Source organism: Anas acuta, chromosome 3 (assembly GCF_963932015.1).
Source record: "Anas acuta chromosome 3, bAnaAcu1.1, whole genome shotgun sequence".
Lineage (NCBI taxonomy): Eukaryota > Metazoa > Chordata > Aves > Anseriformes > Anatidae > Anas > Anas acuta.
In genome coordinates, this window is record NC_088981.1 from 90,623,637 (window position 1) to 90,638,370 (window position 14,734).

Below are 14,734 nucleotides of genomic sequence, written 5' to 3' on the forward strand. Positions count from 1 at the left end.
CAAAAAAACTTTTTACTTGCTAGATATGCTTTCCCCGCAAATCTCAAGCTCTGCTATTTGAGAAGTGTCACAGAGTATGGAAAAACAAAATTAATTAGCCAGCTCAGTAATGGGAGAAAAATGCTGTTAGGCACTGCACATTGCATCCAGAAGCCCGAAGGCATGAGTTTTATAAAAATCCTTGTACTGAGGCAGCATGAGTATTTGAAAGATAATGCAAGGCATTCTTTTTCACAGAAGACAGAGGCACACACAGAGAGCAGGAGAAGCAGTATAGCTGTCTTGTTTATTCAGAGAATGCCGTGCGAATACTGCACACTGCAACTCCTACTTGGTAAGAAGGAAGCTGTCTTTCTGCTTTATCCTGCATGATGCACTTTCAATCAGAGCCATCTGGAGGGAGGGAGATTGCGCTTCTTCTGAAAGCAAATAAGCTTCTCTTCCCTGAAGGACAGGATGGAGCTTGCAAAGTCTGCAGCAGCAGTGTGGACTGGGAGAACGCAGGAAATAAAACAGGATTCTGCCTGCTGTAGGAAGCAAACACTAAGATGACCCCTGTAAGAGTATGGAAGGAAAGTTTTGTTCAGAACCAACAAAAATAGCATGAAATTTCTTCAAGATAGAGAATATGTTTACATTACCCCTTATTTAATCTATCACAATTAGTTCTGAATTTTCATTGTTTAAAAAGTTATCTTTTTACACTCTGGTTATTTTGTGCTCTAAACAAAACCTACCTTTAAAGAGTGGGCTCCTTTTGGGTCTTTTTGGAGGTCACTTCAATGGAAGATGTGTAAGTCCCGTTATAGAGAGTCTTTTAGCCTCAGGGAGACTCTATTTTATTTTATTTTTATTCTGTTTTTCATGTTTAAGCTGCTTTTTATTTTCTGTCTTCCTTCTTACCCACCTTATCCAGTGACTAGAGCTCATACAGAGACATGATCTAGTTAAAAATATGTACTATTTTTGTTTTCAGCTGAGTGATTTCCTTAGTGCAGATTGCTGTGCAAAGAGAAGAGAGGGAATGTGTGAATGCCTATGGAGTAAAAGCTGGAACTTTCCTTTTTGCTTCAGCAGGCAGTCAGACCACACCTACAGCTGTACTGGAAGTGCTAGGGAAATGACCCAGGCTCTGTAACTGCTATACATGTTCCCAGTCCTCCCTTTACTTTAGCATTTCTCCAAAATGTTAACTTAAATCTCATCTTCTTATAATGAGCAGTTTACATTTCAGAAACCAGCTTTCTGTCAGAAAAAAAAGAATGCCATGCTGTTATGCTGCTAACGTTGCATGAGCATACTCATTTAGAGCATTATGTAGTAAAGGTCTTAGTTCTGCATTGCTGGATGTGTCAGAATACCCTTTACCATTCTGAAGTCTCTGCAACAAGTGCTTTATTCATTCAACAAAAACAAAGATTTCACAGAGAAAAAAAAAAAAAAGAATAGTAAAATAGAGGAATGATTACAGAGAAAACTGGAATTAATATTTGGAAACTAACCTTGCAGTTTGTTTCCAGAATCTGAGAATACTGGGAGTAGACCTTTTCCTTGCATATACATCTCAGAAAAATTTGCACTCATCAAATCTTCTAAGAAATCAAAACATCGAAAATAAAACTGAGGCAATGACAGAAAATCTATCATTAAAAAAAAAAAAAAAAAAAAGAATTATGGGAAAATATTCCAAATACTTTATTAGAAGTGCTTTCCTTTTTTTTTTTCTCCTATTAATGAGATTGTCAGTTTCTCGCTGTCAGTCTTTTATAGTACTAAATGCAGAGATTATCTCTACGTATGCATGAATGTATATATCTACATAGGTATTTGCTTGGGCAAATGGAAAATTGAACATCACAAAGATCCAAATACCTTTTGGAAACCTCAGTGGAAATATGGATAACTATTTCTCTTCTTCAAGGTTCCAAATTCTTAATTTGTTAAAAATGCTGAACACATATTAATTGTAATGACGGCTTTTGCATAGCTGAGTTTAAGTTTAGACATCAAGTTTTTATCTTTTTAATATTACAAAAGCACATTTGTTTACAGCTAAATAATGTATTCTTTTGCATCAATATTATGTACAAAAATATTATCTGGAATGAAAAGCCATCGGGAAATCAAAGCTCAATATGTTGTGCATGGTCTTTATATTGCACAAAGAATAATTATTTTTCATAGTCTTCATGAGAGTCAACAGAGAATAAGCAACTGCCTTTTTCTAACAACGTAATCGAATGCAGTGGATTTAATTATACTAAATTGGTCATAATAACAGGTAATAACAATATGGCCAATTAGCTTAATACAAACTGTTGTTTTACAGCCTTTTTATAAGATAAAAGTTTAGTTAGTCATGCCACATCTTGGGTACAAATCACATAATACATCTTTTCAGAACTCTGCCATCAAAGGAGACGTTCAGAGGTTAAAATTCAGGATCATCAAAGAAGCATATCTCTGTCATGTAGTGGTCTATTCTTGTTCACTAGGTAATGCAAAAATAATTTGTCATTGCTGCTCTCTTTTACTTGGGATCTCAAAGGAGTTCTTCAGTCTCACTTGTACAAATGAAAGTTTTCTGCTTTATCTTCTGAAAAAACTTGTTGCAGGGACAGAAACATAAAAACAGTAGACTCTGATAACATGCAACATACCTAAAACTTTGTTCTAAATGATTATCTGGGGAACATCAAACCACACATCGATACTAACAGTGGATTCAGGGTTCTACGGCTGCCATGGCCCCATGCCACAGTCGTGGAAGTGATGCTGAGGAGAACACAGACAGGGTATAGAGACCAGAAATAATCCTGACCCTTAAAGATCATATCAATATGAATTCCCACTGTGTAAGTGTCATCCTATGCAGTGCAGTCTTTCTGTTTCACTTGAAATAAAATTTCAGTGTTGCAAGTCTAAATCCAACTCTAAGCTTGCCACTGTCTGAATGTTTGGGTACAGTACTCTCATTTGGGCCAAGCTGTTCAGTAAATGACACTTTACTTGCATCTGCCTGCATCAGCTTGATCAGCTTGAAAGAAATGCATATTTAATTAGTGTAAATAGCATTTAAGGTTGTTACAATTGAGCATCAAGAAACTTAAAGCTCTCCAAATTGCAAAGACAGAAGTGGCCAAAGACCACTTCTCCAGCTAAATATATAGGAGTAAATAAAATCATCTGAAGACTGTTCTCTGGACCTGATGCCAACTGACATGCCTATAAAAATACTTCTTGCAGAATACATTGGCAACATTCAGAATAGGAATGATTCCTGAACTACTCTAACCTTTTACTCTAAATCTTTTCAGTTTCACAGGTGATACTAGAGGGGTGGCAACATTTACAGGAACAGGGATAACTTGATAAAAATACGGATGATTATGTGTCAGAACCTCATGTTGTGGACCTTTTTCATTTATTAATGCAAGTGTAACCTTTGTGAAAAGAATAAGGAGGAACCATATTTATTCATTACTTAGAATGTAATCCAAAGATTTTTTCTCTCCATATTTTTAGAGACCTTTACATGATGCCTTGTCATTCATTTCACTGTCCTTACTTATTAAGTTATCTCACTCTGCAAGACCAGACTGCGAAATCAACTCCAGGAAATATAAGTGCTGTCAGAGGGAACAAGAAAAAAATATGTTGTTGACTCATTAGTTCATCTGCAACGTTAAAGAGCGTGTTACCCTGGTGTCTCAGCTGGGAAAGATCAGGACCAGCAGATGTGAGGAGTCTAAAGCGATGCATCTTACTGCAGGGTGAAAACGTAATGACTCTGAGAGTAACTGATGTTGCCTATCTAAATAAATGTACACAGGGTAACGTGAGTGTAACGGTATGTGGATGGGGAATGATGGCTCCTTTATGGTTATCTGGTCAAGGAGCTCCTTCAGTACCTACCATAAGGGATAAGAAAGGGAGGAGGACACAAACGTGACAAAAAAAAATGAGGAAGGAGTGATGGGAATCAAGCCTGGCCCCCCACACTAATTGATAAGGACAGTGAGACTGCAGGGATGTTCAAGGTTATCTGCTCAGGGACCTCATCAGCTGGGAAACTAAGGCAAAAGGGGGAAGCCAGAAACGAAGTTTACCAAGACACAGAGCTAACAAAGCAAACGTGGAGACAATGACAAGGAACAAACTTCCCTGTCGCACTAATTGATGGGCTAAGGAGAAGCTGCAGCTGCCACTTCAGGAAGATCAGCCTGGAGTTTGAGGCTGGTGAAACTGTGAACAGGGACAGGCAGACTGGGAGAGGCACAGGAATCAGAGAGCTCTGTTAACCCATGAGGGGACTGCAGGGGAAAGGGCAAAAAGGAGGAGCAAAGAGGGAAAAATGCAGAAAAAAATTATAAAAGGGGTCGGTTGTGTGTAAAATGCAGCAGTCACTCTGCTTGTCTGCACTCTGTCCTTTCTCCTTACACATCCTCATTAAATCTTAACCAGCTCAGCACTTCCTCACTGTGTGTGTACTGCAAGGGCTCAGTGCCAGCTGCTGACGAGACCTGTGGGTACGGGAGTGAAGCTGGTGCCAGCTACAGGTGTGGGGACCCCAGCCTGTGGTGCCGGCGGCTGGAGCGAGTGGGGGTCCACAGCTGGAGCTCTCTGGATCTGGGGAGGGGAGGTCCTACAGACTTTAAGCCTGGGGACACCATCGTGAGTGACAATTGGTGCCAGCTGCTGGAGTCAGACGAGGGGTATGGCACCACTGGCTGTGTGTTTTGTCAGCTACCAGGGTCAGTGGGGTCTCAGTGTCAGCTCCTGGAGCCTTTATGGGTCTTTAACTACCCATCATGGGGCAGGAGCAGTGTGTGCTCCCAACCAGCCTATGGGGCGAGAGCAAAGTAAGTGCAGGGCTCAGCATCAATGGCTGGAGTCGGGCCATGGGTCACAGCCTGGCTGCTGGAAGGATCTACTTGATGCTGGGTGAAAACAGAGGGAAACAGTGGAGATTGCTCTGATTTATTTTTTTTTTAAGCTAACAAATCTACAAAGTAGTGATTAAGCACAGTGAAAATGAAATATGCTTCTGAGCTTTAATTAATCAGTTGTCTTCAACAAAATCAGGGAACTTGGGTGTGTTTTCTTTAGCATATATGATAATAAAACTTCTCTTTCGTTCTTGCAGTTCACAACTCATATTTGACACAGTTGTTTGCAGACCTACTGTGGTTTTTGTTTAATAGACTGAATGCTAACATCACATCCTAAATATTTCAAGGGTAATTAGTGAATTGTTTACTCTTGATCACATTCGATGTGAAATTGCTAGGCAGGTAAAAGTTTCAGTCTTGTTTCTAGAACAAGAGGTTTACCTTTCTTATCAGGAAAACCAGATTAAAAGAGCTTTACGCCACTTTCTCTGGACATCCCCTTTTCCCTCCTCCTCTTCCCCCATTTGTTTTATTACCTTTTTACCATTTTATGATAATCCCAAACATGCCGTTTAATCTTCACTGACAAATGCCAGCAAGTAAGGACATTATGTAAAAGATTTTGGATTTCATAAAGCTATTGTCATGCTTAGGTACCTTTTCCCCAGCAGTTATCAAGTGATTATCTGACCTTTCCGTCCTTCCAACCCGGAATGCATTGGGCAATGGATTTAACACTGTTTAGATAGAACTCATCTTCAGGTTATAATTAATAGGCCCGTATTTAATCATTACATTTATGTAAGTACAAATGAGAAATCTGTGAACTATTACTGCTGGGTTGGACTGAGGCACAATTACCGGTAGCTTACCCAGCAAAAGTGCTCGATTGTTGCTGTATGCATTTCCACATTTATAATTATGCAAAAAGCCCTGTCTTCTTACTTGACCTTTTAAAACACCCAATGTGCTGATTGTAGAAAAAGTATTTTAAAAGCCTGATGGAAATTTCATAGAGTGCATATGCGACCCGGTGATTGTATCATCAGCAAATGCTAAACAATAATGGTTTAAGGTTGTTATTCTAATTTGGCCAGACCCTGCTACATTCAATCAAACACAATCAAAGGTTCACGGCAGACATTCTAACAAGCACAGGGTGAAGGCAGCTCACACACTACTGAATTGCATTAACTTGTTTTCTGACATAAAGTACTGGGAATTAATTTCAAAATACGTTTATATATGCACACAAAAATACCTCTGCAAATTCATCATAGAAGCTTTTAAGGAAGAGCTAACAAACAGGTCTAAAGCCACTGTGAAAAGAACTGTATTTTTAAATAGAGGGCTTGCATAGTAGAAGAACCCATGTGGTCATATAACCAGTTACGGTGTTAGCAACTCAAAATACATAGAAGAAAAACAGTAACTTATTATTTTGGAAAAAAAAAAAGGTGTTGTGTGGTCAGCTTTCTTTTGTTTAGCACATCTGTAAATGAGTTTAAAAAAAAAAATCAAAAATGAAAACTCTTCCTGTCAGTTCCTTTCCTAACCTTCTTCTGTTCCAATCTTAAGAATTATGGTGCATTAAAACATCTGATATAAAATATTTCAGAAAGATTATGACAGTATTGTTATCCCTTTATTGATTAATATTATGTCCTATTATCAGAAAGAGAAGACATTTTAGATCTTTAAAAGTCACTGCTTTTTTCCTTTAGAACCCTCACCAAAGCTTTCTGCTGCAGAATGACTGCAGTCAGGCTGTCACACTGGGTTCAAGCCTTAGGAAAAAACAGCTTGATCGTAGCAAACAGAGCCACTGAGAATGCACGGATGAAATTACATGCATTATCAGCAAACTTCCTTTGTAAGCAAGTAATGAATACAGTGTGCTGCAGCACCCTGTGCATTTGCTTATCTACCAAACATGGCAGGAAAACATTTCATTCCGTGATTGCAGCTCTAGCTACAATTTCTTCCTTGCCCTCATTCAGGTTAGCAAGTTTCAGGAAAAAAAATAATAATAATTCAATAATTAGCAAGTTTAAAAAAAAACTTGTAAAAAATTAGGTGATTTTGTTTTTTTTGGTCTCATCAACTGATTCCTTAATTTATTTTTTTGCCCACAGAAGCCCTGTGTAATTTCCTTTATCTTATATTGATTTTATCAACAAAACTATGTTTTTCATGCAAATTTATTCACCGTAGGATGGACATGTTGTTTGTTTTGCCTACAAAAATGTATATAGGCCTTTCAGTTTAAAGGCTAATACCACATTCACATTTTTCTCTGAATATATCACAAAACCAGAATTACACAGGAAATAATCAGAGAACTGTTTGCAAATGTCGCTAATGTGGAGTCTTCATCCTCTCAATAAAAAGATAGGAGACCTTATCAAATGGTATGTGAAAAATCCTTTATATGACATTATCTAGAGAAGATAATGAAGAAACTGCTTTGCAATGCTTTTTTTTTTTTTTTTTTTTGTAACTAACTGTTTCAGAAGCTGATCTTGCATTATCAAACATAAACTAAATTCATGCCTTATTTATAGCATCCTAACAAAAATACATGCTGTTAGGTTTATATAGTTCTGTTTAGTATACTCTATTTTTACACAGATTTTTCGTGGCACCTGTATTACAAAGGCACTTGAATGCTTTTACACATACAGCTGGTTGTACACTGATTCTTTGACACTGAGCTTCACCAGAACTCCTCTGCTTCATTTGCTGAAAGAAATCCCTACCTGGGAGGCTCTTGTTTAGTTCTGGTATTTCTCCACCATGCTTTCTTTCTTCATGAAGACTGAGGCCTTGCAGCCAGTTGGTTACAGGAATGTAAATAAGCTTTTTGTCAGTAAAAATAAATGAAAGAAAACCAAATTACTTACTTTGCACCTTCTGTTTATTGTTAACAATGTATTGATTCTGTTAAGAGTGACACTGTTAAGGGATGTGTAGACAGGGAGAGGGAGAAGGGAATGGATGTGTTAATATCAGGGCCTGATATTACTGCTTTCAGTCTTAGGAATGACGCTTTTGAAAATAAGTATTACAGATTACAGTAGGTCTGCGTGCTGTAAAATGCAGTGTATTTCAAATTGCTTTTCTGGATTATCTCTTTTGTGTGGTGAAAATGGATATTTAAAAGTTTTTAGGTCAATAAATGTTTTTCTGTCAAATTAAAAACCTATTTGCTGTTAAAATGGTCTAACTTTTTAATTCATTCACTATGTTTTGACTTTTTTAGCAATTACACTGCTTAGATTTCCAATATCATTTCATCTTAATAGAAGTTCAAGCCCCAATCACATGCCAACTTACAGCTTATTAAACAGCTTCTTTTGTGTTGATAGTCTTTAATACCAAAACAGATATTTACTTGATTTTCTTTACTCATTGATTTAGTAACAGCCTCTTCTGGTTTGGCACCAGCAGGCAGCTCAGCCCCACATGGCTGCTTGCTCCCTCTCCCCAGGTGGGATATGGGAGAGAATCAGAAAGGTAAAAGTGCAAGAGTTTAGCTTTACCCAGCTTTACCATGACACAGCTTAATTAATTTGTCAGATAAAGAGTAATGTAAACTGTATATGGTGGTAAAATGTCTCCATTTCTAAATTTATGCAGGCAAGGCATGGTGCCATGTGAAGCAGAAATGTCAGTCCTGGAGATATCTGCAAAGACAAGAATGCCTAGCAATTTCTGGTCCAGTTCATATCCGTTTGAAACAGGATCCGTGTTCCTTGGTGGCTTGCCTCATCCTTATGCAATAAAACAGGTATTTTTTTATCATCATTTATTTTAAGATATTTTTATTTCAGGAATGGTTTATTGGATAAAATATAATTGAAGAAATTTAAATTATACAAAAAGAGAAATTTCTTACACTCTTTTGAGGATTACATCCAAGGTATGAGTGTGCTGCGGAGTTTTGCTGGTGCCTGGGATTTCAGTAAGTGAAGAGAAACAGCACTGCAACTTCATCTGCAATCCTATTTGCCTTGAGTATGCAGAGTTAGGGAGTAAATATGAACAAATCTGAAGAAGGCACCTGTTGGCTCAGGTGCTTGTTTTATGAAGATGTGGAAAGTATAATAACACTGGGTTTCAAAACCAGAGAGGACCTCTGCTTGCACCCTGTGCTGGCACAGAAAGGTGTGTCTAAAAATAGGAGGAGAGATAAGCTGTGGAACTGCATCCAGGGCTGACAAGTATGGAACAGGAGCTTGAATGTGTGGGGCTACTCTTGTAGTATGGTAAAGGTATACGTGAGGGTGAGAATTAATGCTCAAGAGGACTAACACAGAGTTAGGGAAGAAGTAAGCTGTGAAAATGGTGATGAGAGTACATACGAGGGCATGCAGAGGGCTGGAGAGAAGTGTATCAGTACTGTGTTGTTACGTAGGAATTTGGGGTAGGGTAGTCACAGTAACAGACATCACTTGGTGACTTTGATGTTCTTGCAGAGCAAGATGACTATAGACACTAATTTCTATCCTATGACACTCGCACTCTTCACATTCATGTCGATCAAAGCCCCAGCCCTGTAATCCAGTTGAGATTGGAGGTAAACATCGACTCCAGCTTCCAGAAGTGCAGCCCCTGTATGGAGCAGTTCCCAGATGGCTCAGCCTTCCATGTCTCATCAGATTTCTCAGTATGGAGAACCCCTCCATTGCCAAGGGACTGCTTTCTTAAGTATTTATTGCTTTGGCAAATTAAATTGTCAGCATAAGGTGCCAGAGGCCTTTCTAGTCACATAGCCTCAAGACAACCCCTGACATTCCCCTTACCTAAGGACAAGCAGTGTTGCTAGGTGGTTGATTTCACCCCCTAATCTTATGTCCCAACTGTGGTACAAGAAGGTAAAATTGTTTATCATTACATAACAAAGTTTATCTGAGAGTCTTTATTTGTTTTCCACACATACTGGAATACACTGAACTCTTAGTACTGGGTCAGCATAGACCAGATCTCATTTATCTGAGCAGTGGTCTTGGGTACTCATGGCCCCATGGCTGTAACAAAGTTAATCTGTGGCGTTTATTTTCCCTGCACATAGAACAGTCATAGTCAGAGCTTAACACATGTAGCCAAAATTTCATTTTTCTGAGCCTTACTTTCGGGTAGGCTTCACCCTGTGACAATTGTTTTAACCTCTTCATTTCTGTTCTGCTCTTTGGCAGGTGAAGGTCACCTTATCATGAGGTGAATACAGTACCTTCAAGCACAGATGTGTTTTTGATGCTGTTCTTGTAGTGCAGCATTTCTAGATTGCATTTTGCTTGTAATAAATTACATAGTAACCAATGGAGTGGCAATGCCGTTGAAATCCAATTTAAATGTTCTTGTGAGTAGGTGCTTTTAGGGTAGTAAAATACTCATCCAAAATTATACTTCTAAATACTACGTACTGGTATTAAGAGAACATGTCAAATAGCTTTTGCAATCATATAACTTCTCCCTTAATTCAAACATTCATATTCAACTAACCATTTGTATGGAATATTTTATCATATTTGTTGCATATAAAATTTAATTTACTGTAGGAATCTATCTTCAAGAAGTATTCTAAACTAACACGAAAGAAGGAAATAGCACCATCAATGTTTAAATGACATTTCTTGCAAAACCTAAGTGAAATATTTTGGGGGATCTCTAAAGAGGCTGCATTGAAGATTTAGAGAAGTTCAGTCCCTGGAGGGTATTTAGGAGAAGGTAAAGAAGCAATTTGTTTGAGGGCTGTACTTAATGATGGTGTGTGTGAGAAGAAAGTCTGAGATAGTAAAAAGCTTTTTACCAGCCAAAGGCGAAATAAAATCCAGGACAAGAAGTTTACCTTATGCAAGTTAAAATAACAATAAAACACAATGTTTTACGGGTAATTTACTGCTAAAACATATTGCCTGTACCTGTGTTGGACTCTTAACAAGATGAGCTCTCTTCAAGTATGTGGCAATAGATTATTCTGTTCTTAATGCAAGATTATTAGGTTATGGTCTATGTTATTATTATGTTATGGCCTATGCTTTTATGTTTATCATGTTTATTATGTTATGGTCTATGTTTTTTTAATTTAGATGAGGTAAAAACAGCATTGTGGGACAACTGTAAGTGCTCGAGCTGGTGATACTTTACACTTCCTGAGTACTAGTAGGGGTATGTTCATTAAGTGTCCCAAATGGTAAAAATGCATCTTAAACTATCAGTTGCCTCTCCAGTTGTCTCTTCAGTTTTCCATGACACTTTTTTGCAGTTTACTGCTTTCTGTTTGAGATTACCTAAACCTTTTATTTTCCTTCATTTTCCTTTCTCCTTTATGATTTCTGTGCTCGTTTTTATCTTTTCTTAGTGTCTCATTTTGTTCTTTTTTTTTTTTTTTTTTTTGTAGCTTTCGGCAAATTTGATTTTCCTTGGTTTTCCCATTAAATTGTTTTGGCTATAAGCCATGTGCAGTGTATAAAGGCTGTATGCTTCCCTTTTGTCCGGTAATGGAGAACAATCTCTCTAAGTTCTTTTTATTTTGACTATTCATTCCCAGCAGCAGAAAACCACTCCTGGAAGTTTCTTTCTCGTCAGCTTTGACCCAGGCAGTCAGGTTGCTATTGTAAAACCTTCACCATCCCCAAAACAGAGAAGGTCTGTTTCTGACCTTGATCCTGCAGTTTGCTTCAAGGGAAATTTCAGCTCCAGCTGGGACGCAGCTCTTCCTGGCAAATGCTCTGATCACTCTTGGAGTCAAGTCTGATAATGACCCTCATGATACCTGTGGTATCTGCCTAATAATGCATTGTCTTGTTTTAGATGAGCTCCTTCTCTCACTAGAGTAGTTCATTCTGCTGTTGGCTGTTGGCCCTCCTACTGTCCAATTTTGTGGGAGTTATATAGAACAGTAATTTCAGACCCTAGACTGCTTTAGGTGATGCCGGTTCCTGTCTAACAGGAACCAGGGCCATAGCTGTTGACACTGGATTTGTCCATATTACTGGAACAGGCTCGTGCTACATTATTGGTTTCCATCCTAGACCCCTTTTTCTTTCTTTATTAGTGAAGTTTGATATGATTGGTGCTGCCCGCAGGGTAAAATATTCTCTGAGGATTTCCTATATTGCAATTTCCTAATCAGCTCTTGGGTGTCCATGCACCTTTCCCACATAATTATTTTTTGGTCTGTATGTTTATTATTCTGCATTGCTTAAGAGTCAGAGTGCCCCCAACATATAAGGCAAGGTGCAACAGTTAGTCTTTGCCTTTCGGTCTAAAGAAGTTGAGGCTTACATTTCCAAAAATTAAGGGAAATTAGTTTTGCTACCTTGACAGCTTTCCATTTTGTTCTTTAATACAATTCTGCATTAGGGGTACTGTAAGGAGTACCCATTTACTCTTTCATTGGGGGGTCTTTTTAGGGTCTTACAAGAATTACTGAGAAGTTACTGTTTCTCTGTATATACTCATAGGGGTCTTGAGTCTCTTCTGAACATGATTGGCATTCTGCCTGGCATATACCATCTTGAATGGAAATATCAATAAACAAAGTCATAATACTTCCAGGCTGGAAGTCTTGATTAGCACCACATATACATGTTTCCACCACTCAGGGTAATAAAAGACTTTGCATGCTATCAGCAGAAGTTTGAATTTCCTTCCTAACCACCCTCTACTGATTTCCCTGGCTGTTGCCACAGCTTGGGAATGCAGAGATTATAGCCTTATAGAGAACAGATATATTACTCTCAAGGCAGCGATGTGTTTAAAAGAACATTTGTGACATCTGGGGAAGCAATGTTATACTACTTAATTGATTTCCTCACTAATCAGAAACTCTCAGACCTCCCGGATGACTGTGCCTAGTAGCAGTGGTTGGGGGGAGAAATGCTGTCAAGAGCAGAGCAGGTCAGACTGATGGACTACTTAAGTAAGTTGAATGTAGAAAGTATTATGGGTCCAAATGGCATGCAGACAAGCAAGCATGTGCTAGTAGCTCGTGTTATTGCAAGGCCACTCTCTGTCATCTAAAAGACTATAGCAATCAGAAGAGGTACCTACTCTCTGGAAAAGAACAAATGTCAAATCATGTTCATCTTTAAAAAGACTGAGGAGGAGGACCTGGGTAACCAGGAGCTGGTCAGGCCAATGACACACTTCAGTTCCTGAGACAATTGCAAGGATGAAGGGAACAGTCAAGGATTTAGCATGAGGAAACTGTGCCTGGCCAATATGATCACCTTCCATGTTGGAAGGCTCTGTGAAAAAAGCTAGGACAGTGGATACCCCTTACCTTTTCTTCCAGGCTCAGCTTCATTCCTGATTCCTCCCACTGCCCAACCCCAGTGTGTTGGTGGGAGCTGTGGTCTGCTGCTCCTTCCTCCTCATGCTTTTTCCCCCTGCCCTGGTACAGTTCTCCACAGGCTGCAGTGCCCATTGGGACATAACCACCTGCACGATGCATGGTGCCACAGCCTTCAGGGGAGCCTCTGCTCTAGCACCTCATGCACCTCCTCCCTCCTTCTCTGACCCTGGTGTTCATGGAGTTGTACCTTATTTTTTTATTTTTTTTTTTAATAAATTCCCCAGAAGTGCCACCATTTTGGCTGCTGGGCCCAGTGTGGCTGTTGGAAACATCTGGAACCAGCTGTGTCCAACATGGGGCAGGCCCAGCCTTTCCTCCCAGAGGCCCTTCAGCCCCTTTCCACCAACACCACGACACCTGCACCTGATACACAGCTATAGTTCTCTGACTATATATACCTGCAAGACAAAAATATTTAGCTAAATATGAATCGGATGTTGAGGATCTGAAAATATGCATGGAAAACTAGGTAACACTGAAATACGTTGAAACATCTTGGATGAATTCATCCAAGTTCAAGCACTGCAAACTTTCACACACACAAATTGTCTTTATGACTCTCTGTAAACTCCTTTGTAAAGTTTAGTGGGTACATATGACAGTGTAGTAAAACAGACCTGGTCAGAAGAAAAGCTACGCAGTTATGTTACAAATAGCTGGCTGGCAGAGATCTCATGCTGCAGTCTCTATAGAGTGAAAATCTCCATTTCTCCCACAGTTTTGTTTATTAGTTATTCTAAAATTATATCCTGTTTCGTAGTTGAAGAGTATAAAAGGTGTACTTCAGACTTGTCATGTATAACAAATAGGTAAACAGTTAAATCAGCTAAACAGTTTAATAGCTTCATCTTAGTTTTTTTAAGGTGTTTATGATAGCTTTTTTCTAATACTTAAAAGTCAACAATGGTGGAATATAAACCAAATTACACACGCAAAAAAAAAGATATTCAAATCAGAAATTGAAAAAAAAAAGGTATTTTGAAATCTCAAGACATGTTACAGAATAATTAATTTCATGCTAGGTTTAGTGTCATTAATTGTTTACAATAGCTTGTTCCTCTGCAGAGAAGATAAGATTGGTACACTTGAAGGGAAATTAAAGGTTGTTTTCAAATACCTACAGCAATAGTTGATTGCAGTAATAGTGTTATTTCTGCTGCTATAATTGCTCCAGTAATTTATATTTCTAGACTTAATAGTATTTTAGTATTGGGAATGTGAAATGTCATTATATCTCCATATTCCTTTTCAACATAAACAAATCTCCATAATTAAACTTAAATATTCAAAGAGAAGTTTCAAAAGAAAAAGAAGCTTCTGTACCAGGAGAATAATTTTCTAAATAAAATAAGGATAAAAGATGAAGCAGAAAGCATGCAAATTTATATGCAAGCATTGGTATCTCCATATTGCCAATGGGGAAATGCAACAGATAATTGGGTGATATGCTCAGGGTTGTAGTGTGTTGGTGTTGTGGCTG

At 38.4% G+C, this 14,734-nt stretch overlaps 1 protein-coding gene across 1 annotated transcript in view; it reads left to right on the plus strand.

Moving 5' to 3' along the window:
• Nucleotides 1–14,734, plus strand: part of EYS (eyes shut homolog) — an 830,760-nt gene that overhangs the window by 554,194 nt on the left and 261,832 nt on the right. The window contains exon 34 of the mRNA XM_068678264.1: nt 8,532–8,682. Coding sequence (XP_068534365.1) covers nt 8,532–8,682 — 151 coding nt within the window. The remainder of the gene's footprint in view (nt 1–8,531; nt 8,683–14,734) is intronic.